A 23,469-nucleotide genomic window follows, 5' to 3' on the forward strand; every position below is an offset into this window, starting at 1 on the left:
GTAATGACAGAAGCGCTCATTGCTTCTGGGCTCTGGCACCCCGAGAGCCGGCACCCGGGGCCCGCATTCCATCCGGTTTGCCAGTTGAGTACCACTGCTATATACTATACTACCACCTCCTGTACATTCTCTATATACTGCTCCTTCTATAGGTCCTTATATACTATACTGCCCTCCTCCCTATACATCATATATACTGCTGCTTCTTCTAGAAGTCCTTATACTATACTGCCCTCCCCCTGTACATTCTATATGCTTCTTCTATAGGTCCTTATATACTATACTGCCCCCTCCTATACATGCTCTATATACTTCTTCTATTTTATCTATATACTATAGTACCCTCCCTTCTCTACATTCTCTAGATACTAATCCTTCTATACTATACTGCCCTCCTTACTATACATTCTCTATATACTGTTCCTTCTATAGATCTTTGTACACTATAGTCCTCTCTCCTATACATTATGTATACTGCTCCTTCCATAGGTCCTTATATACTATACTGCACCTCCCTTCTATATATTCTCTGTATACTCCCCTTCTATAGGCCCCTCTATACTAAACTGCTGAATCCCTCCTATACATTCTCTGTATACTGCTCCTTCTATAGGTCTTTGTATACTATGCAGCTCCCCCTCCTATACATTCTGTATACTGCTTCTTCTATAGGTCTCTATGCTATACTGCCCCCCCCCCCCCTTCCTATACAACAACATACTGTTATTCTTAGTCTTGGGAAAATATCAGGTTCTCCTACTGACGCTTAGTGTTGTTCCTCTTCTTGGTCACTTCTCATGTTCTTAGTCTGATGTTCTTAATCTTGGAATTTCTTATACTGTTGTTCTAAGGCCTTATTTTTTGCGGATCGCACGCGGACCCAATAGTTTCTATGGGGCTGCAAAAAATGCAGACAGCACATTGATGTCAGGTTCTCATGCTGATCTTCTTAGTCTTGGGCAGTCCTCTGGTTCTCGTCTTAGTCTTGGGCAGTCCTCTGGTTCTCGTCTTAGTCTTGGGCAGTCCTCTGGTTCTCGTCTTAGTCTTGGGCAGTCCTCTGGTTCTCGTCTTAGTCTTGGGCAGTCCTCTGGTTCTCGTCTTAGTCTTGGGCAGTCCTCTGGTTCTCGTCTTAGTCTTGGGCAGTCCTCTGGTTCTCGTCTTAGTCTTGGGCAGTCCTCTGGTTCTCGTCTTAGTCTTGGGCAGTCCTCTGGTTCTCGTCTTAGTCTTGGGCAGTCCTCTGGTTCTCGTCTTAGTCTTGGGCAGTCCTCTGGTTCTCGTCTTAGTCTTGGGCAGTCCTCTGGTTCTCGTCTTAGTCTTGGGCAGTCCTCTGGTTCTCGTCTTAGTCTTGGGCAGTCCTCTGGTTCTCGTCTTAGTCTTGGGCAGTCCTCTGGTTCTCGTCTTAGTCTTGGGCAGTCCTCTGGTTCTCGTCTTAGTCTTGGGCAGTCCTCTGGTTCTCGTCTTAGTCTTGGGCAGTCCTCTGGTTCTCGTCTTAGTCTTGGGCAGTCCTCTGGTTCTCGTCTTAGTCTTGGGCAGTCCTCTGGTTCTCGTCTTAGTCTTGGGCAGTCCTCTGGTTCTCGTCTTAGTCTTGGGCAGTCCTCTGGTTCTCGTCTTAGTCTTGGGCAGTCCTCTGGTTCTCGTCTTAGTCTTGGGCAGTCCTCTGGTTCTCGTCTTAGTCTTGGGCAGTCCTCTGGTTCTCGTCTTAGTCTTGGGCAGTCCTCTGGTTCTCGTCTTAGTCTTGGGCAGTCCTCTGGTTCTCGTCTTAGTCTTGGGCAGTCCTCTGGTTCTCGTCTTAGTCTTGGGCAGTCCTCTGGTTCTCATAGTGATGTTCTTAGTCTTGGTCATTTCTCTGGTCCTCATAGTGATGTTCTTAGTCTTGGTCATTTCTCTGGTCCTCATAGTTCTGATATTGTTCTTCTTATTCTTCGCCAGTTTTCCAGCCCTTATACTGTTTTTCTCTCGGGCAGTTCTCCCAGTCTTGCTTATAGTCCTGCTTGATTCTTGTACTGTTTTTATTGTATTTACTGCATATCTTCTTACATCTGGTGGACATGCCTGGTTTATTTTTTAGGTCTTTCCTTCTTACTCTTTTGACTGAACTCCAAGACAATGTCTGAAGGGGAGAATAAAGTTGCCCCAAGTACAGGATCTGACCCTAAATTGGACAGTGCTGTCTCCATGTCTCCCCCGGTTAGTGCACCCTCTGTGCCTGCCCAAGAAGAAGAGGAGGAAGAGAGCGAAGATGAGTCTGAGATCCTTGAGGAGTCGCCATGTGGTCGCTGGCAGAAAAGACGTGAAGAGGTGAGGTGGACACTGCATGTCTATTATCATTATTCATTTGAAGTGATGTTTTATATATGTGACCCCCCCCCCCCTCCCACACACACCATGGTCTTTGCTTGTGTCATGTGACTGCTTTATTTTTGTCAAGTGACTTGTATGTATATGTGACCCCCTTGTCCTCTCCAGCCCGTGTCATGTGACTGGTTTATATACGTGACACCGCCCCCCCCCCCCCCCCCCCCCCCCGGTCCTCCGCTCGTATCATGTGACTGGTTTATATACGTGACACCCCCCTGGTCCTCCGCTCGTATCATGTGACTGGTTTATATAAGTGACACCCCCCCCTCCCTGGTCCTTCCTCCGCTCGTATCATGTGACTGGTTTATATACGTGACACCCCCCTGGTCCTCCGCTCGTATCATGTGACTGGTTTATATACGTGACACCCCCCTGGTCCTCCGCTCGTATCATGTGACTGGTTTATATACATGACACCCCCCTGGTCCTCCGCTCGTATCATGTGACTGGTTTTATGTGACCCTTCCCCCCCCGGTCCTCTCCCGCTCGTGTCATGTGGCTGGTTTCTATTTACGTGATGCCCCCCCCCCCGCGGTCCTCTCCCGCTCGTGTCATGTGGCTGGTTTCTATTTACATGATGCCCCCCCCCGCGGTCCTCTCCCGCTCGTGTCATGTGACTGGTTTCTATATACGTGATGCCCCCCCGCGGTCCTCTCCCGCTCGTGTCATGTGGCTGGTTTCTATTTACGTGCGGCTGGGTCAGAGCGGTAGCTGTGGAGCTGGCAGGGCTCCATTGCCTCCTGACTCAGCAGCGGCCGTCTGCCTCCTCGTCCCGATGCGCGGTTTTATATCCTCTCTGTGGTGCGGTCGCCTCTCGCTCCTGGGGACGTCTGTGTGCTGTAGGCCTCATCCCGTCGAGGTCTGGGTATGGCTGAGCCTTGTGCCTCCTCCCTGCATTGCTTGTGTGTTTTGTCAGGATTGTCTTCCCTGTGCAGGCGCTGACAAGACGGCGCTGACTTGTAGGATTCTGAATGAGATTTAACCCTTTAAAGGGGTTGTCCAGGAGCTTAATATTTTATCATATCTGGATGATCAGCTCTCCCCGACCAATTAGCTAATTGAAGGAACCTCGGAGGTGGCTGCGGCCCCTGCATTGTTTACATGGCACAGCACCGTCCGTTGCCAGTGGCTGTGTCTGGTATTACAGCTGTCAGCTGCTCAGGCCCAGTCACGTAAAAGTCCCGGACAAACACACAGTGTGAGATTAGAAGGAAGACTTCTTTAACTGCAGATACAGCGCCCCTCCTGTTGATGGCTGTGTCTGGTATTGCAGCCTCATTGACGTGAACAGCTGACACGTGGACATGAACGTTGTGCTCTCTGACAACGTCATGTAGATGTATAGTTAGAGTGGCGGTCGTGTCCGAGAGGAGAGATATAAGGGAAATCCATCGTGTCTAGATGGCAATGGCCTCCATTTAAAGTGACCTAATAGTAGACTCCTGAATGATGACATCACTGCTCTCCCCTCAGGTAAACCAGCGCAATGTGCCCGGCATCGACAGCGCCTACCTCGCCATGGACACCGAGGAGGGGGTGGAAGTGGTGTGGAACGAGGTGCAGTTCTCAGAGAGGAAAAACTTCAAGCTGCAAGAGGTAGGTGGTGGATCCCTGGGGGTGGGTGGTAGAGGTCCTCTGTGGGGGCAAGGGCAATCCACTCTAGGGGTGGGGGGGATCGCCTATGGAGTCAGGGGCCAGGGGAGGCTTCTCCTGTGGAGTCAGGGGCCAGGGGAGGCTTCTCCTGTGGAGTCAGGGGCCAGGGGAGGCTTCTCCTGTGGAGCCAGGGGCCAGGGGAGGCTTCTCCTGTGGAGTCAGGGGCCAGGGGAGGCTTCTCCTGTGGAGTCAGGGGCCAGGGGAGGCTTCTCCTGTGGAGTCAGGGGCCAGGGGAGGCTTCTCCTGTGGAGTCAGGGGCCAGGGGAGGCTTCTCCTGTGGAGTCAGGGGCCAGGGGAGGCTTCTCCTGTGGAGTCAGGGGCCAGGGGAGGCTTCTCCTGTGGAGTCAGGGGCCAGGGGAGGCTTCTCCTGTGGAGTCAGGGGCCAGGGGAGGCTTCTCCTGTGGAGTCAGGGGCCAGGGGAGGCTTCTCCTGTGGAGTCAGGGGCCAGGGGAGGCTTCTCCTGTGGAGTCAGGGGCCAGGGGAGGCTTCTCCTGTGGAGTCAGGGGCCAGGGGAGGCTTCTCCTGTGGAGTCAGGGGCCAGGGGAGGCTTCTCCTGTGGAGTCAGGGGCCAGGGGAGGCTTCTCCTGTGGAGTCAGGGGCCAGGGGAGGCTTCTCCTGTGGAGTCAGGGGCCAGGGGAGGCTTCTCCTGTGGAGTCAGGGGCCAGGGGAGGCTTCTCCTGTGGAGTCAGGGGCCAGGGGAGGCTTCTCCTGTGGAGTCAGGGGCCAGGGGAGGCTTCTCCTGTGGAGTCAGGGGCCAGGGGAGGCTTCTCCTGTGGAGTCAGGGGCCAGGGGAGGCTTCTCCTGTGGAGTCAGGGGCCAGGGGAGGCCTCTCCTGTGGAGTCAGGGGCCAGGGGAGGCCTCTCCTGTGGAGTCAGGGGCCAGGGGAGGCCTCTCCTGTGGAGTCAGGGGCCAGGGGAGGCCTCTCCTGTGGAGTCAGGGGCCAGGGGAGGCTTCTCCTGTGGAGTCAGGGGCCAGGGGAGGCTTCTCCTGTGGAGTCAGGGGCCAGGGGAGGCTTCTCCTGTGGAGTCAGGGGCCAGGGGAGGCTTCTCCTGTGGAGTCAGGGGCCAGGGGAGGCTTCTCCTGTGGAGTCAGGGGCCAGGGGAGGCTTCTCCTGTGGAGTCAGGGGCCAGGGGAGGCTTCTCCTGTGGAGTCAGGGGCCAGGGGAGGCTTCTCCTGTGGAGTCAGGGGCCAGGGGAGGCTTCTCCTGTGGAGTCAGGGGCCGTCTCAGTGGTGGTTGTTCTGAACAGGTGGCCTCAGCGACAGTGGGTGAGCACCTCAGGGGCAGTTGGCTATAGAGGGTGGCCTCAGTGATGGTGGGTGGGGATCTTGTTTGGTTGAAGCATCCTCCAGTGACCGATTCTCCCCTCAGGACAAGGTGAAGGCCGTCTTTGATAACCTCATCCAGTTGGAACATCTGAACATTGTGAAGTTTCACAAGTATTGGGCGGACGTGAAGGAGAACAGAGCCAGGGTGAGTCCACCACATCACATCTCGGCTGGGATCACCTACCCCCAGTCTGCAGTGTACAGTCCCGTCTTCCATCGCTTGTGCGTTTGGTTGCCCCTTTGTTCTCCCTTCGGACGGCTGGTTGATTATCGTGGTGTTTGCCATTACTGCCTTCACTAGAGTGGTCATCCAGATTACTCCTGACTGGCAGATCTGTTTGCCACCTCCATATTGCATGCACCCCTGAGTGACCTTGGTTAGGCCGGAGCCTGGTCACAATGAGTCCCATCCAAGAACGCTTTCTGGTGCTGGAGCTGTAGGGACCCCTCCATGGCTACAGACCTCTCCAGTCCTATCCTGACAATTCTGTTTTCTGACAACTTTTCCCGGCAGGTGATCTTCATCACAGAGTACATGTCGTCCGGGAGCCTCAAGCAGTTCCTGAAAAAGACCAAGAAAAACCACAAGACGATGAATGAGAAGGTGAGGAGGAGGCCACGCAGCGCCGTGTGGAGTGGTGACCCTCACTGTCCTCCACATCACAACTCATGACTTGTACTTGTGTCCACAGGCCTGGAAGAGATGGTGCACACAGATCCTGTCTGCGCTCAGGTGAGGAGGATGATGGTGGTGGTAGTGGCAGTTTATTGTCCCGCTCATTGTCTGCGAGGTGTCGTCTAACTCGCGTGGTTAGAAGGTTCCCCAGATAATCGGATGACATCACAGGATCCACTGTAACCTGCCAGGGAGTACGACCACACCTGTCCACGTAGTGCTGGATGTACCAGCAGCCAGGTCTATGTGGGAGGAGCCGTATACCCCCCCACTCCTGACTCATATACTAGAGGAGACGTATACCCCCCACTCCTGACATATACTAGAGGAGACATATACCCCCCCACTCCTGACATATACTAGAGGAGACGTATACCCCCCCACTCCTGACATATACTAGAGGAGACGTATACCCCCCCACTCCTGACATATACTAGAGGAGACGTATACCCCCCCACTCCTGACATATACTAGAGGAGACGTATACCCCCCCACTCCTGACATATACTAGAGGAGACGTATACCCCCCCACTCCTGACATATACTAGAGGAGACGTATACCCCCCCACTCCTGACATATACTAGAGGAGACGTATACCCCCCCACTCCTGACATATACTAGAGGAGCCGTATACCCCCCACTCCTGACATATACTAGAAGAGCCGTATACCCCCCACTCCTGACATATACTAGAGGAGCCGTATACCCCCCACTCCTGACATATATACTAGAGGAGACGTATACCCCCCCACCCCTGACATATACTAGAGGAGCTGTATACCCCCCCACTCCTGACATATATACTAGAGGAGCTGTATACCCCCCCACTCCTGACATATATACTAGAGGAGACGTATACCCCCCCACCCCTGACATATACTAGAGGAGCTGTATACCCCCCCACCCCTGACATATACTAGAGGAGCTGTATACCCCCCCACCCCTGACATATACTAGAGGAGCTGTATACCCCCCACTCCTGACATATACTAGAGGAGCTGTATACCCCCCACTCCTGACATATACTAGAGGAGACGTATACCCCCCTACTCCTGACATATACTAGAGGAGACGTATACCCCCCTACTCCTGACATATACTAGAGGAGACGTATACCCCCCCCTACTCCTGACATATACTAGAGGAGACGTATACCCCCCCACTCCTGACATATACTAGAGGAGACGTATACCCCCCCACCCCTGACATATACTAGAGGAGACGTATATCCCCCACCCCTGACATATACTAGAGGAGACGTATATCCCCCACCCCTGACATATACTAGAGGAGACGTATATCCCCCACCCCTGACATATACTAGAGGAGCCGTATACCCCCTGTATAGTGAACTCCATATAGTTTATACACAGGTCCATATATATATTTGGACACTGACACAAATTTATTTTTTTTTTAACCTGTTTACTAAAACATATTCCAGTTATAGTTCTATAATGGACATAAAGTCCCGACTTTTAGCTTTCATTTGAGGTTATCCACATCAAAACTGGATGAAGGGTTTAGGAGTTTCAGCTCCTTTACATGTGTCATCCTGTTTTTAAAGAGGCCAAAAGTAATTGGACAATTGACTCAGAGGCTGTTTCATGGGCAGGTGCAGCCAATTCCTTCATTATTTAATTCTCAATTAAGCACATAAAAGGCCTGGAGTTGATTTGAGGTGCGGTGCTTGCATTTTGAAGCTTTCGCTGAGAAGTAAACATGCGGTCACAGGAGCGCTCCATGCAGGTGAAACGAGCCGTCCTTCATCTGCGAAAACAGAAGAAACCCATCCGAGAAATTGCTGCACTATTAGGAGCGGCAAAATCTACAGTTTGGTTCATCCTGAGAAAGAAAGAAAGCGCTGGTGACCTCAACAATGCCTGGACGCCCACGGAAGATGGCAGAATAATTACCATGGTGAAGAGAAGCCCCTTCACAACAGCCGACCAAGTGACCACACTCTCCAGGATACAGGCGGATCAATATCCAAATCTACCATAAAGAGAAGACTGCATGGAAGTAATACAGAGGGTTCACTGCACTGTGCAGCCACTCATCAGCCTCCAGAATAAGAAGGCTAGATTGGACTTTGCTAAAAAAAAACTTCTTAAAAAAACAGCAGACTTCTGGAAGAACATTCTGTGGACAGATGAAACCAAGATCAACTTCTACCAGAATGATGGAAAGAAAAAAGTATGGTGAAGGCACGGTCATGATCCAAAGCATACCGCATCATCTGTAGAACATAGCGGAGGCAGGGCGATGGCTTGGGCATACAATTATTAAATTTGTCCGATTACTTTTGACCCCCTGACATGAAGGGATTGAATTTTAAAAAATGCTTTAGTTCCTCACATTTTTATGCAATCATTTTGTTCAACCGACTGAATTAAAGCTGAAAGTCTTAACTTCACCTGCATCTAAATAGTTTTGCTCAAAATTCATTGTGGTGATGTACAAAACATAGATGTTATGTGTCGCTGTCAGTCGTGTTGTACTTGTTCTGGGGGTGTAGGTTGTAGTAGTAGATGTTATGTGTCGCTGTCAGTCGTGTTGTACTTTCTTGTACTTGTTCTGGGGCCTGTAGGTTGTAGTAGTAGATGTTATGTGTCGCTGTCAGTCGTGTTGTACTTTCTTGTACTTGTTCTGGGGCCTGTAGGTTGTAGTAGTAGATGTTATGTGTCGCTGTCAGTCGTGTTGTACTTGTTCTGGGGGTGTAGGTTGTAGTAGTAGATGTTGTGTTGTGTTCTACTTTCTTGTACTTGTTCTGGGGGTGTAGGTTGTAGTAGTAGATGTTGTGTCGTGTTGTACTGTCTTGTACTCATTCTGGCCTGTAGGTTGTAGTAGTAGATGTTATGTGTCGCTGTCAGTCGTGTTGTACTTTCTTGTACTTGTTCTGGGGGTGTAGGTTGTAGTAGTAGTAGTAGATGTTATGTGTCGCTGTCAGTCATGTACTTACTTGTACTTGTTCTGGGGGTGTAGGTTGTAGTGGTAGATGTTATGTGTTGCTGTCAGTCGTGTTGTACTTTCTTGTACTCGTTCTGGGCCTGTAGGTTGTAGTAGTAGATGTTATGTGTCGCTGTCAGTCGTGTTGTACTTTCTTGTACTTGTTCTGGGGCCTGTAGGTTGTAGTAGTAGATGTTATGTGTCGCTGTCAGTCGTGTTGTACTTGTTCTGGGGGTGTAGGTTGTAGTAGTAGATGTTGTGTTGTGTTCTACTTTCTTGTACTTGTTCTGGGGGTGTAGGTTGTAGTAGTAGATGTTGTGTCGTGTTGTACTTTCTTGTACTCATTCTGGCCTGTAGGTTGTAGTAGTAGATGTTATGTGTCGCTGTCAGTCGTGTTGTACTTTCTTGTACTTGTTCTGGGGGTGTAGGTTGTAGTAGTAGTAGTAGATGTTATGTGTCGCTGTCAGTCATGTACTTACTTGTACTTGTTCTGGGGGTGTAGGTTGTAGTGGTAGATGTTATGTGTTGCTGTCAGTCGTGTTGTACTTTCTTGTACTCGTTCTGGGCCTGTAGGTTGTAGTAGTAGATGTTATGTGTCGCTGTCAGTCGTGTTGTACTTTCTTGTACTTGTTCTGGGGGTGTAGGTTGTAGTAGTAGTAGTAGATGTTATGTGTCGCTGTCAGTCGTGTTGTACTTGTTCTGGGGGTGTAGGTTGTAGTAGTAGATGTTATGTGTCGCTGTCAGTCATGTACTTACTTGTACTTGTTCTGGGGGTGTAGGTTGTAGTGGTAGATGTTATGTGTTGCTGTCAGTCATGTTGTACTTTCTTGTACTCGTTCTGGGCCTGTAGGTTGTAGTAGTAGATGTTATGTGTTGCTGTCAGTCGTGTTGTACTTGTTCTGGGGGTGTAGGTTGTAGTAGTAGATGTTATGTGTCGCTGTCAGTCGTGTTGTACTCGTTCTGGGGCTGTAGGTTGTAGTAGTAGATGTTGTGTTGCTGTCAGTCGTGTTGTACTTGTTCTGGGCTGTAGGTTGTAGTAGTAGATGTTATGTGTCGCTGTCAGTCGTGTTGTACTTTCTTGTACTCGTTCTGGGCCTGTAGGTTGTAGTAGTAGATGTTATGTGTCGCTGTCAGTCGTGTTGTACTTTCTTGTACTTGTTCTGGGGGTGTAGGTTGTAGTAGTAGATGTTATGTGTTGCTGTCAGTCATGTTGTACTTTCTTGTACTCGTTCTGGGCCTGTAGGTTGTAGTAGTAGATGTTATGTGTCGCTGTCAGTCGTGTTGTACTTGTTCTGGGGGTGTAGGTTGTAGTAGTAGATGTTGTGTTGCTGTCAGTCGTGTTGTACTCGTTCTGGGCCTGTAGGTTGTATTAGTAGATGTTATGTGTTGCTGTCCGTCGTGTTGTACTTACTTGTACTCGTTCTGGGCCTGTAGGTTGTAGTAGTAGATGTTATGTGTTGCTGTCAGTCGTGTTGTACTCGTTCTGGGGCTGTAGGTTGTAGTAGTAGATGTTATGTGTCGCTGTCAGTCGTGTTGTACTTTCTTGTACTTGTTCTGGGGGTGTAGGTTGTAGTAGTAGATGTTATGTGTTGCTGTCAGTCGTGTTGTACTCGTTCTGGGGCTGTAGGTTGTAGTAGTAGATGTTATGTGTCGCTGTCAGTCGTGTTGTACTTTCTTGTACTCGTTCTGGGCCTGTAGGTTGTAGTAGTAGATGTTATGTGTCGCTGTCAGTCGTGTTGTACTTTCTTGTACTCGTTCTGGGGCTGTAGGTTGTAGTAGTAGATGTTATGTGTCACTGTCAGTCGTGTTGTACTTTCTTGTACTCGTTCTGGGCCTGTAGGTTGTAGTAGTAGTAGTAGTAGATGTTATGTGTCGCTGTCAGTCGTGTTGTACTCGTTCTGGGGGTGTAGGTTGTAGTAGTAGATGTTATGTGTTGCTGTCAGTCGTGTTGTACTTTCTTGTACTCGTTCTGGGGCTGTAGGTTGTAGTAGTAGATGTTGTGTTGCTGTCAGTCGTGTTGTACTCGTTCTGGGGATGTAGGTTGTAGTAGTAGATGTTATGTGTCGCTGTCAGTCGTGTTGTACTCGTTCTGGGGATGTAGGTTGTAGTAGTAGATGTTATGTGTCGCTGTCAGTCGTGTTGTACTCGTTCTGGGCCTGTAGGTTGTAGTAGTAGATGTTATGTGTTGCTGTCAGTCGTGTTGTACTTTCTTGTACTCGTTCTGGGGCTGTAGGTTGTAGTAGTAGATGTTGTGTTGCTGTCAGTCGTGTTGTACTCGTTCTGGGGCTGTAGGTTGTAGTAGTAGATGTTGTGTTGCTGTCAGTCGTGTTGTACTTTCTTGTACTCGTTCTGGGGGTGTAGGTTGTAGTAGTAGATGTTGTGTTGCTGTCAGTCGTGTTGTACTTGTTCTGGGGATGTAGGTTGTAGTAGTAGATGTTGTGTTTCTGTCAGTCGTGTTGTACTTGTTCTGGGGGTGTAGGTTGTAGTAGTAGATGTTATGTGTCGCTGTCAGTCGTGTTGTACTTGTTCTGGGGGTGTAGGTTGTAGTAGTAGTAGTAGATGTTATGTGTTGCTGTCAGTCGTGTTGTACTTGTTCTGGGGATGTAGGTTGTAGTAGTAGATGTTGTGTTGCTGTCAGTCGTGTTGTACTTTCTTGTACTCGTTCTGGGGGCTGTAGGTTGTAGTAGTAGATGTTGTGTTGCTGTCAGTCGTGTTGTACTCGTTCTGGGGCCTGTAGGTTGTAGTAGTAGATGATATGTGTTGCTGTCAGTCGTGTTGTACTTTCTTGTACTCGTTCTGGGGCTGTAGGTTGTAGTAGTAGATGTTGTGTTGCTGTCAGTCGTGTTGTACTCGTTCTGGGGCTGTAGGTTGTAGTAGTAGATGTTATGTGTCGTTGTCAGTCGTGTTGTACTTTCTTGTACTCGTTCTGGGCCTGTAGGTTGTAGTAGTAGATGTTATGTGTCGCTGTCAGTCGTGTTGTACTTTCTTGTACTTGTTCTGGGGGTGTAGGTTGTAGTGGTAGATGTTATGTGTTGCTGTCCGTCGTGTTGTACTTACTTGTACTCGTTCTGGGGCTGTAGGTTGTAGTAGTAGATGTTATGTGTTGCTGTCAGTCGTGTTGTACTTTCTTGTACTCGTTCTGGGGCTGTAGGTTGTAGTAGTAGATGTTGTGTTGCTGTCAGTCGTGTTGTACTCGTTCTGGGGCTGTAGGTTGTAGTAGTAGATGTTGTGTTGCTGTCAGTCGTGTTGTACTTTCTTGTACTCGTTCTGGGGGTGTAGGTTGTAGTAGTAGATGTTATGTGTTGCTGTCAGTCGTGTTGTACTTGTTCTGGGGATGTAGGTTGTAGTAGTAGATGTTGTGTTTCTGTCAGTCGTGTTGTACTTGTTCTGGGGGTGTAGGTTGTAGTAGTAGATGTTATGTGTCGCTGTCAGTCGTGTTGTACTCGTTCTGGGGGCTGTAGGTTGTAGTAGTAGATGTTGTGTTGCTGTCAGTCGTGTTGTACTCGTTCTGGGGCCTGTAGGTTGTAGTAGTAGATGATATGTGTTGCTGTCAGTCGTGTTGTACTTTCTTGTACTTGTTCTGGGGGTGTAGGTTGTAGTAGTAGATGTTGTGTTGCTGTCAGTCGTGTTGTACTCGTTCTGGGGATGTAGGTTGTAGTAGTAGATGTTATGTGTCGCTGTCAGTCGTGTTGTACTCGTTCTGGGCCTGTAGGTTGTAGTAGTAGATGTTATGTGTTGCTGTCAGTCGTGTTGTACTTTCTTGTACTCGTTCTGGGGCTGTAGGTTGTAGTAGTAGATGTTGTGTTGCTGTCAGTCGTGTTGTACTCGTTCTGGGGCTGTAGGTTGTAGTAGTAGATGTTGTGTTGCTGTCAGTCGTGTTGTACTTTCTTGTACTCGTTCTGGGGGTGTAGGTTGTAGTAGTAGATGTTATGTGTTGCTGTCAGTCGTGTTGTACTTGTTCTGGGGATGTAGGTTGTAGTAGTAGATGTTGTGTTTCTGTCAGTCGTGTTGTACTTGTTCTGGGGGTGTAGGTTGTAGTAGTAGATGTTATGTGTCGCTGTCAGTCGTGTTGTACTTGTTCTGGGGGTGTAGGTTGTAGTAGTAGTAGTAGATGTTATGTGTTGCTGTCAGTCGTGTTGTACTTGTTCTGGGGATGTAGGTTGTAGTAGTAGATGTTGTGTTGCTGTCAGTCGTGTTGTACTTTCTTGTACTCGTTCTGGGGGCTGTAGGTTGTAGTAGTAGATGTTGTGTTGCTGTCAGTCGTGTTGTACTCGTTCTGGGGCCTGTAGGTTGTAGTAGTAGATGATATGTGTTGCTGTCAGTCGTGTTGTACTTTCTTGTACTCGTTCTGGGGCTGTAGGTTGTAGTAGTAGATGTTGTGTTGCTGTCAGTCGTGTTGTACTCGTTCTGGGGCTGTAGGTTGTAGTAGTAGATGTTATGTGTCGTTGTCAGTCGTGTTATACTTTATTGTACTGTGTATTGGTAGATATCATGTACATTGTCTGCAGTTTTCAGTTCTTTTCTCTCTCCCTCAGTTACCTTCACTCTTGTGACCCTCCAATCATCCATGGAAACTTGACCTGTGACACCATCTTCATTCAGCACAATGGACTCATCAAAATTGGCTCTGGTAAGACTCGGCGGCGTGGCTGCTCCCACGTATCCGGCTACCAGGCAGTAATAACCACTGAGCATCTGCCTGGCATTAACAGCACTTGTTACAATGGACGGGCGATGAGATGGGAGAGAAGGATCCCGCCAGTGTAGGGCATCCAGGACAGAGACGGTCTAAGCTGAGCTCCTCCAGCCTCATATGTGTCCGTATCTGTGTGCGCTTCTGTACCGGGGACTGTGGGATGTGTGTAAGCATGTTCTGCTCTGTGTGTGCAGGCGTGTAATGCTTTGTGTGTGCAGGTGTGTAAAGCATGCCCAAAACATTGTCCCATGGAAGTCTATAAGACGTGGTCACAGATCATCTCCTCCCCCTCTCTGCATAGTGGTCACAGAGCATGCTCATTACACTTTCCCATAGAAGTCTATGGACGTTGCTCACCTCTTCCCCCTCCCTGCACAGTTATTTCTGTGCATGACACAGAGCATGCTCACAGCTCCCCGTGTAGGTCATTACCCCAGCTTCTCACTTCCCTCTCCCGGGACCTATTACATAGCATGCCGACAGCATTCACCTCCTCCTCCTCCCTGCACAGTGCACAGAGCATGCTCACTACACTTTCCCATAGAAGTCTATGGACGTTGCTCACCTCTTCCCCCTCCCTGCACAGTTATTTCTGTGCATGACACAGACCATGCTCACAGCTCCCCGTGTAGGTCATTACCCCAGCTTCTCACTTCCCTCTCCCGGGACCTATTACATAGCATGCCGACAGCATTCACCTCCTCCTCCTCCCTGCACAGTGCACAGAGCATGCTCACTACACTTTCCACTGGAAGTCAGTCAGTCGTTTATTGGATTAGGTTCTTATGTCCCTGTGTCTGATTTTCACAGGCAAGATGGCCGCTCCATAATTTAGAAAAAAAATAAAATTAAAAAATCTTTTCTGAGTATTGCATTTTAGGCCTCTTTCACACAAAAGATATGGATTGTGTCAGGATCTGTTCAGGAAAAAACGGAAGGTTTTGCACACAAGTTCAGTCAGTTTTGTCTGCGATTGCATTCAGTGTTTCGTTTTTTTTTCAGCGTGGATGCAATCCGTTTTGGATCCGTTTTTCACGCTCGTGGAAAAAAAACGGAAAAATAACAATCTACATCTCCTTGCAACCTTCAGTGAAAAACGCATTGCTTCCAGATGCAATGCGTTTTTTGCACAAGCCCCATTAGCTTCTATAGAACCAGAGCTGCAGAAAAAACGCAGAATAGAGAACGTGCTGCGTTTTTTATTTTATCTTTTTGTTTTTTTTCCTGAATACAGAAATAATGAGTGAAAAACTAAGCTAATGTGCACCGACCCATTGAAATGAATGAGTCAGGATTCAGTCCAGATGCTATGTGTTTGCTTCACGTATCGCACCCTGACGGAAAACTTGCTTGTGTGAAAGGGGCCTTAAGGTGATAGATTCCATTTAAGGCTTAACCACCACAGTCCCTATGGAATAAAGACCGATATCGGCCCCCACAGATTACACCAAATTGTAGGTAACTCAGCTGGACTGGTGTGTGTATAGGTGGAGTGGTCCTGGGGGTGTTTGTATGTGTGCGCGGGCAGGTGGAGCAGTGCTGATGTGTGTGCAAGGGAGCAGTTCTGGGACTATTCATTGTGCCATGGAGTGGTCCCAGATGGATGTGCAGCTGTGGCTCTCCCCGGATGTGATGGGTGTGCAGGTGCAGAGCTCTCCCTTCATGTGATGGGTGTGCGGGTGCAGCTCTCCCCGGATGTGATGGGTGTGCAGGTGCAGCTCTCCCTGGATGTGATGGGTGTGCAGGTGCAGAGCTCTCCCTTCATGTGATGGGTGTGCAGGTGCAGCTCTCCCCGGATGTGATGGGTGTGCAGGTGCAGAGCTCTCCCTTCATGTGATGGGTGTGCGGGTGCAGCTCTCCCCGGATGTGATGGGTGTGCGGGTGCAGCTCTCCCCGGATGTGATGGGTGTGCAGGTGCAGCTCTCCCTGGATGTGATGGGTGTGCAGGTGCAGAGCTCTCCCTGGATGTGATGGGTGTGCAGGTGCAGCTCTCCCTGGATGTGATGGGTGTGCAGGTGCAGAGCTCTCCCTGGATGTGATGGGTGTGCAGGTGCAGAGCTCTCCCCGGATGTGATGGGTGTGCGGGTGCAGAGCTCTCCCTGGATGTGATGGGTGTGCAGGTGCAGCTCTCCCTGGATGTGATGGGTGTGCAGGTGCAGAGCTCTCCCTTCATGTGATGGGTGTGCAGCTGTGGCTCTCCCTTCATGTGATGGGTGTGCGGGTGCAGCTCTCCCTGGATGTGATGGGTGTGCAGGTGCAGCTCTCCCTGGATGTGATGGGTGTGCAGGTGCAGCTCTCCCTGGATGTGATGGGTGTGCAGCTGCAGCTCTCCCTGGATGTGATGGGTGTGCAGGTGCAGCTCTCCCTGGATGTGATGGGTGTGCAGGTGCAGCTCTCCCTGGATGTGATGGGTGTGCAGGTGCAGCTCTCCCTGGATGTGATGGGTGTGCAGGTGCAGCTCTCCCTGGATGTGATGGGTGTGCAGGTGCAGCTCTCCCCGGATGTGATGGGTGTGCAGGTGCAGCTCTCCCTGGATGTGATGGGTGTGCAGGTGCAGCTCTCCCTGGATGTGATGGGTGTGCAGGTGCAGCTCTCCCTGGATGTGATGGGTGTGCAGGTGCAGCTCTCCCTGGATGTGATGGGTGTGCAGGTGCAGCTCTCCCTGGATGTGATGGGTGTGCAGGTGCAGCTCTCCCTGGATGTGATGGGTGTGCAGGTGCAGAGCTCTCCCTGGATGTGATGGGTGTGCAGGTGCAGCTCTCCCTGGATGTGATGGGTGTGCAGGTGCAGCTCTCCCTGGATGTGATGGGTGTGCAGGTGCAGCTCTCCCTGGATGTGATGGGTGTGCAGGTGCAGCTCTCCCTGGATGTGATGGGTGTGCAGGTGCAGAGCTCTCCCTGGATGTGATGGGTGTGCAGGTGCAGAGCTCTCCCTGGATGTGATGGGTGTGCAGGTGCAGCTCTCCCTGGATGTGATGGGTGTGCAGGTGCAGCTCTCCCTGGATGTGATGGGTGTGCAGGTGCAGCTCTCCCTGGATGTGATGGGTGTGCAGCTGCAGCTCTCCCTGGATGTGATGGGTGTGCAGGTGCAGAGCTCTCCCCGGATGTGATGGGTGTGCAGGTGCAGAGCTCTCCTTCATGTGATGGGTGTGCGGGTGCAGCTCTCCTGGATGTGATGGGTGTGCAGGTGCAGCTCTCCCTGGATGTGATGGGTGTGCAGCTGCAGCTCTCCCTGGATGTGATGGGTGTGCGGGTGCAGAGCTCTCCCCGGATGTGATGGGTGTGCAGGTGCAGAGCTCTCCCTGGATGTGATGGGTGTGCGGGTGCAGAGCTCTCCCTGGATGTGATGGGTGTGCAGGTGCATAGCTCTCCCTGGATGTGATGGGTGTGCGGGTGCAGAGCTCTCCCCGGATGTGATGGGTGTGCAGGTGCAGCTCTCCCTGGATGTGATGGGTGTGCAGGTGCAGCTCTCCTTGGATGTGATGGTGTGCAGGGGCAGAGCTCTCCCTGGATGTGATGGGTGTGCAGGTGCAGAGCTCTCCCTGGATGTGATGGGTGTGCAGGTGCAGAGCTCTCCCTGGATGTGATGGGTGTGCAGGTGCATAGCTCTCCCTGGATGTGATGGGTGTGCGGGTGCAGAGCTCTCCCCGGATGTGATGGGTGTGCAGGTGCAGCTCTCCCTGGATGTGATGGGTGTGCAGGTGCAGCTCTCCTTGGATGTGATGGGTGTGCAGGTGCAGAGCTCTCCCTGGATGTGATGGGTGTGCAGGTGCAGAGCTCTCCCTGGATGTGATGGGTGTGCAGGTGCAGAGCTCTCCCTGGATGTGATGGGTGTGCAGGTGCAGCTCTCCTTGGATGTGATGGGTGTGCAGGTGCAGAGCTCTCCCTGGATGTGATGGGTGTGCGGGTGCAGAGCTCTCCCCGGATGTGATGGGTGTGCGGGTGCAGAGCTCTCCCTGGATGTGATGGGTGTGCAGGTGCAGCTCTCCCTGGATGTGATGGGTGTGCAGGTGCAGAGCTCTCCCTGGATGTGATGGGTGTGCAGGTGCAGAGCTCTCCCTGGATGTGATGGGTGTGCAGGTGCAGCTCTCCCTGGATGTGATGGGTGTGCAGGTGCAGCTCTCCTTGGATGTGATGGGTGTGCAGGTGCAGCTCTCCCCGGATGTGATGGGTGTGCAGGTGCAGAGCTCTCCCTGGATGTGATGGGTGTGCAGGTGCAGCTCTCCCTGGATGTGATGGGTGTGCAGGTGCAGCTCTCCTTGGATGTGATGGGTGTGCAGGTGCAGCTCTCCTTGGATGTGATGGGTGTGCAGGTGCAGCTCTCCTTGGATGTGATGGGTGTGCAGGTGCAGCTCTCCCTGGATGTGATGGGTGTGCAGCTGCAGCTCTCCTTGGGTCTGCTGGGTGTGACGCTGCATGTACCACCACTTGTATAATATTACGTGCTCCCTCCACTCCCAGCCGTTCCATCCACTCATTGACTTGTCTCGTTTCTCTCCCGCTTCGGCCGCTCTGTTTCCACACCAGTCTTTCATAGGATTTTTGCTAATGGTGAGATGACTCTTCAGCTCCTGTGATGTTTCTGTTGTATCTGTGTTCAGCTTGTAGCACTCGCCCATGTAACATGCCATCTCCTAGAGCATTATGGAGTCCTTTCCCTTTGCCGAGCCTGGTTACATGGGTGATTGCAGCTCTGAGGTCAGGGGGTCTGCTTGAACGAGGCCGCTTGTCCTTCCCTACTGGCCTGGCTTTGCAGATCAGAGCAGGGCTTCCACGGCTTTGTTAGCTGCTGAATTATGTAGCTCCGTAGCATGTAGGAGCCCCTCCATGTGTGCATGTCCCCTGCCCCCTATAGATGGCTTCTCTTTAACCCTTTCTCATCTTCATTGCATTTCCACCCTCCTGCTGCAAGGATCTGGGGGTGGGCAGGGTGGCCTCTCGGGCTCCCCTTCAGCTGCTTGCTTATTGATGCTGTGCTTGGTTTGGGGGGTGAGGAGGTGCTGATATTGCTGGAGGCTCGCTCTCAGGTAACGATAGTCACGGCTGTACACGGGGGTCTGCAGTGAATGGCGTCCAGACTGCTGCCGTGTGCGGATATTACGGATTGTCTTTAGTTGTAGAGTGAACTCCGTTTTTTTCCATAATTGTGAATTTGATTTTTAGCCATTTTTCTTTTTCTGTTTGTTTTTACGCTTTTACCACCTGGAAACCATCAACAAGCTACTGCTGCTGAACGTTACGATGCACCACATAATGAATGCTTAATAAGGTCACGTGTTAACGAGCGAGGTCCAGTCTTAAAATCGCACACACAATACTAATAAGAGATCAGTCAACAGCAGCTTGTTGGTTTTCAGCAGATGAGTAAACATGAACTGTTTGTAGGTGCGTTGATGTGACCATGTATAGACACAATTATCTGACCTCCTAACGTTCTGAGGCGCTCCTCTAGTATGATGTGGTCTCTGCTGCTCCCGATGTAGGTGTCCTGATAATGATTGGAGTAGTAGTTGTGGACATTTCATGTCTGCCTTCAGTCCCTCTGCTTTGGACACAAACTCTTCTGATCTGAGTTCTGGATCATCATATTGAGGGGTGGGGTGCCTAGACCTACTTCTGTGATAATGGAGTAGATGTTTACTAGCTACTAGGAGATGACATTATGATCCCGTCTGGCCGTGCTGTGAAACCACCGCTGATCTTCTGGCTTCACTGTATCGGGAGAGTAGCCGCACCTTGGCGGGTCATCCTCACGATTGGTGATGTACCTTGCAGTTCTCTTCTCCTCCTTTCCCAATCACGTATAGTGAAGTGTCTCTTCTAAGACATACAGTTAGGTCCATAAATATTGGGACATGGACACAATTCTAACATTTTTGGCTCTATACACCACCACAATGGATTTGAAATGAAACGAACAAGATGTGCTTTACCTGCAGACTGTCGGCTGTAATCTGAGGGGATTTACATCCAAATCAGGTGAACGATGCAGGAATTACAACAGTTTGCATATGTGCCTCCCACTTGTTAAGGGACCAAAAGTAATGGGACAGAATAATAATCATAAATCAAACTTTCACTTTTTAATACTTGGTTGCAAATCCTTTGCAGTCAATTACAGCCTGAAGTCTGGAACGCATAGACATCACCAGACGCTGGTTTCATCCCTGGTGATGCTCTGCCAGGCCTCTACTGCAACTGTCTTCAGTTCCTGCTTGTTCTTGGGGCATTTTCCCTTCAGTTTTGTCTTCAGCAAGTAAGATAGGGCCGGGGGCTATCCATAGTACTCAGTATATTGGGCAGACTAGATGGGCCAAATGGTTCTTATATGCCGACACATTCTATGTTTCTAAATGCATGCTCAATCGGATTCAGGTCCGGTGATTGACTTGGCCATTGCATAACATTCCACTTCTTTCCCTTAAACTCTTTGGTTGCTTTTGCAGTATGCTTTGGGTCATTGTCCATCTGCACTGTGAAGCGCCGTCCAATGAGTTCTGAAGCATTAGGCTGAATATGAGCAGATAATATTGCCCGAAACACTTCAGAATTCATCCTGCTGCTTTTGTCAGCAGTCACATCATCAATAAATACAAGAGAAGCAGTTCCATTGGCAGCCATACATGCCCACGCCATGACACTACCACCACCATGCTTCACTGATGAGGTGGTATGCTTAGGATCATGAGCAGTTCCTTTACTTCTCCATACTCTTCTCTTCCCATCACTCTGGTACAAGTTGATCTTGGTCTCATCTGTCCATAGGATGTTGTTCCAGAACTGTGAAGGCTTTTTTAGATGTCATTTGGCAAACTCTAATCTGGCCTTCCTGTTTTTGAGGCTCGCCAATGGTTTACATCTTGTGGTGAACCCTCTGTATTCACTCTGGTGAAGTCTTCTCTTGATTGTTGACTTTGACACACATACACCTACCTCCTGGAGAGTGTTCTTGATCTGGCCAACTGTTGTGAAGGGTGTTTTCTTCACCAGGGAAAGAATTCTTCGGTCATCCACCACAGTTGTTTTCCGTGGTCTTCCGGGTCTTTTGGTGTTGCCGAGCTCACCGGTGCGTTCCTTCTCTTTAAGAACGTTCCAAACAGTTGTTGTGGCCAGGCCTAATGTTTTTGCTATCTCTCTGATGGGTTTGTTGTGTTTTTTCAGCCTAATGATGGCTTGCTTCACTGATAGTGACAGCTCTTTGGATCTCATCTTGAGAGTTGACAGCAACAGATTCCAAATGCAAATAGCAGACTGGAAATGACCTCTGGACCTTTTATCTGCTCATTGTAATTGGGATAATGAGGGAATAACACACACCTGGCCATGGAACAGCGGAGAAGACAATTGTCCCATTACTTTTGGTCCCTTAACAATTGGGAGGCACATATGCAAACTGTTGTAATTCCTACACCGTTCACCTGATTTGGATGTAAATCCCCTCAAATTAAAGCTGACAGTCTGCAGGTAAAGCACATCTTGTTCGATTCATTTCATATCCATTGTGGTGGTTTATAGAGCCAAAAATGTTAGAATTGTGTCCATGTCCCAATATTTATGGACCTGACTGTATCTAGTCCTGACAAACGACATACTGAAAACATTTGGGGAACCCGAGTATATCAGGATGGCTCTGAATTTCTGGTTTTGTTCATTATGGCCCTTTCCTCCCTCACAGTGAATAGGTTCTCTAGTCATTGGAGACATCTTATCTTGTGTGTCTGGTCAGATATTACAGTATTGCAAGGCCCGGCCCCTCCCATCTGTATATGTCTGCTCCAGCCAGAGGGACAGTGATGTACGGAAGAGGTCGCTTCATCTCCTGTCTGCCCACTGGTAATTTCCCTGGGAATCTGTATGAGCGAGCTTTGCTCTCGGTTCCCACCTCTGCTCCAGAGTTGGTTCTGGTTGACTGACATAGGCTATGTTGAGGAGACATGTGGTTCTGTGGTAACTAGTGAAGGTTGGTGAAATTAGATCCCGTGGTGGTTCTTGGGTGACTGGTGAAGATTTCGAATGAGGAGTCCCTGTATTTGTTCCTGGATGACTAGTAAAGGTTGAGTTGAGGAGACCTGTGGTGGTTCCTTGGTGAGAAATAAAGGGTGGGGTGAGGAGACCTGTGGTGGTTCCTGCCTGCCCACTTACCGCCCACTGGTAATTTTCCTGGGAATCTGTATGAGCGAGTTTGCTCTCGGTTTCCAGCTCAGCTCCAGAGGTGGTTCTGGTTGACTGACACAGGCTGGCCTGAGGAGATGTGTGGTGGTTCCTTGGTGACTAGTGAAGCTTGGGGAAATTAGATCCCATGGTGGTTTTTGGGTGACTGGTGAAGATTGGAATGAGGAGACCCTGTATTTGTTCCTGGGTGACTGGTGAGGGTTGGGGCGAGGAGAACGTGTACTGGATCATGGGTGACTAGTGAAGGTTAGGGTAAGGAGACTCTATATTTGTGCTTAGGTAACTGGTGCAGTTGGGGTGAGGAGACCCTGCATTTGTTCTTAGGCGACTGATGGAGGTGGCAGTGGGGAGAACCTGTGTTGGGTCCTGGGTGACTGGTGAGGGTTGGTGTGAGGAGACCCTGTGTTGGGTCCTGGGTGACTGGTGAGGGTTTCAGGAAAGGAGACTTGTGTTTCCTGGGTGACCAGTGAAGGTTGAGGAGAGGTGACCCTGTGGGGAAAGTTGGGGTGAGGAGATGCTATTGTGGTTTATGAGTGACTGGTGAAGGTTTGGGAAAGGAGACCTTTGGTGATTCATGGGTGACTGTTGGATATTGATGTGAGGAGACCCTATGGTAGTTTCTTAGTGACTGATGAAGGTTGGGTTGAGAAGACCCTGTGATGGCTTCTGGGTGACTGGTGAAGGTTGGGGTAAGGAGAACCTGTGATGGTTCCTGGGTAACTGGTGAAGGTTGGGGTGAGAAGACTTGTGATGGTTCCAGATGATGCAAATTTCTCATGTACTGTGGCATGTATTCAGTGTGGAGATCCATGTGAAATCCTCCAGTTGCTTTCAACGGGAATTCTGCATGGCGGTGCAGACAGTCACAGATCTTCTTTTCACGGAAATTAAAAGTGACTTTTCACTGCTTGACCCGGTTTCCATGTGGCATACAACCAGTGCGGATATAAATAGGGCTAATCCGCATGCGAATATGAATTAGCAAATCCTTGGCAGAAATCCAAGTGGCAGCCTCAAATCAGTGACGTCTGAACACCAGAACACACATCAGCTGTCCTTGACCCAGAAGAAATCACCTACTGGGTCTGCACACAGCTCCTATGACCTCCTCCTGGCCACAATTACCACAGATGCTCTTCAGGTGACTTTGATGACCATTCTGGGCTCCCTCATGGCTGCTATGGCAGTCTTTTGGAAACAGTTACCAGGAATGTTCTGCAGGTGACCATTGAGGGCTCTCGCATCTCTGTGATAACCACAAATAGTTACCTTGATGACGACACTCAGACAGTCTTCATGTGACCACATGGAGGCCTGTTGCTCCTGCTGCTGTCCATACGATGTGACTTTCCTCATCCTGCAGGGGTGGTGTATGTAATGACTGGGGGTGGTGAGGATCAGGATCCAGCATTATGCCTTGTTTTCTCCAGGTTCTTGATCTGTTATAGTTTTGATGATGTGGCTTCATTTTTGTGCAGTGGATTGATTGTGGTTTATTCATTTCTCCAGTGGCCCCAGATACCATCAACAACCATGTGAAGACATGTCGCGAGGAGCAGAAGAACCTGCACTTCTTTGCACCTGAATATGGAGGTAAATGGCAATTGTGCCGGCACAGTCCCCGGTATGTGGCTGGATG

The 23,469-nt window shown here is 50.0% G+C and overlaps 1 protein-coding gene across 3 annotated transcripts in view; it reads left to right on the forward strand.

The window, feature by feature from the left end:
• Positions 1-23,469, forward strand: part of NRBP1 (nuclear receptor binding protein 1) — a 41,239-nt gene that overhangs the window by 12,413 nt on the left and 5,357 nt on the right. For all 3 annotated transcript variants that reach the window (XM_040426868.1, XM_040426867.1, XM_040426866.1), the window contains exons 2-8: positions 2,069-2,298; positions 3,832-3,954; positions 5,381-5,482; positions 5,852-5,941; positions 6,030-6,070; positions 13,499-13,593; positions 23,340-23,423. In XM_040426868.1, coding sequence (XP_040282802.1) covers positions 2,107-2,298; positions 3,832-3,954; positions 5,381-5,482; positions 5,852-5,941; positions 6,030-6,070; positions 13,499-13,593; positions 23,340-23,423 — 727 coding nt within the window. In that variant the 5' untranslated portion in view covers positions 2,069-2,106. The remainder of the gene's footprint in view (positions 1-2,068; positions 2,299-3,831; positions 3,955-5,380; positions 5,483-5,851; positions 5,942-6,029; positions 6,071-13,498; positions 13,594-23,339; positions 23,424-23,469) is intronic.

Source organism: Bufo bufo, chromosome 4 (genome assembly GCF_905171765.1).
Source record: "Bufo bufo chromosome 4, aBufBuf1.1, whole genome shotgun sequence".
NCBI lineage: Eukaryota > Metazoa > Chordata > Amphibia > Anura > Bufonidae > Bufo > Bufo bufo.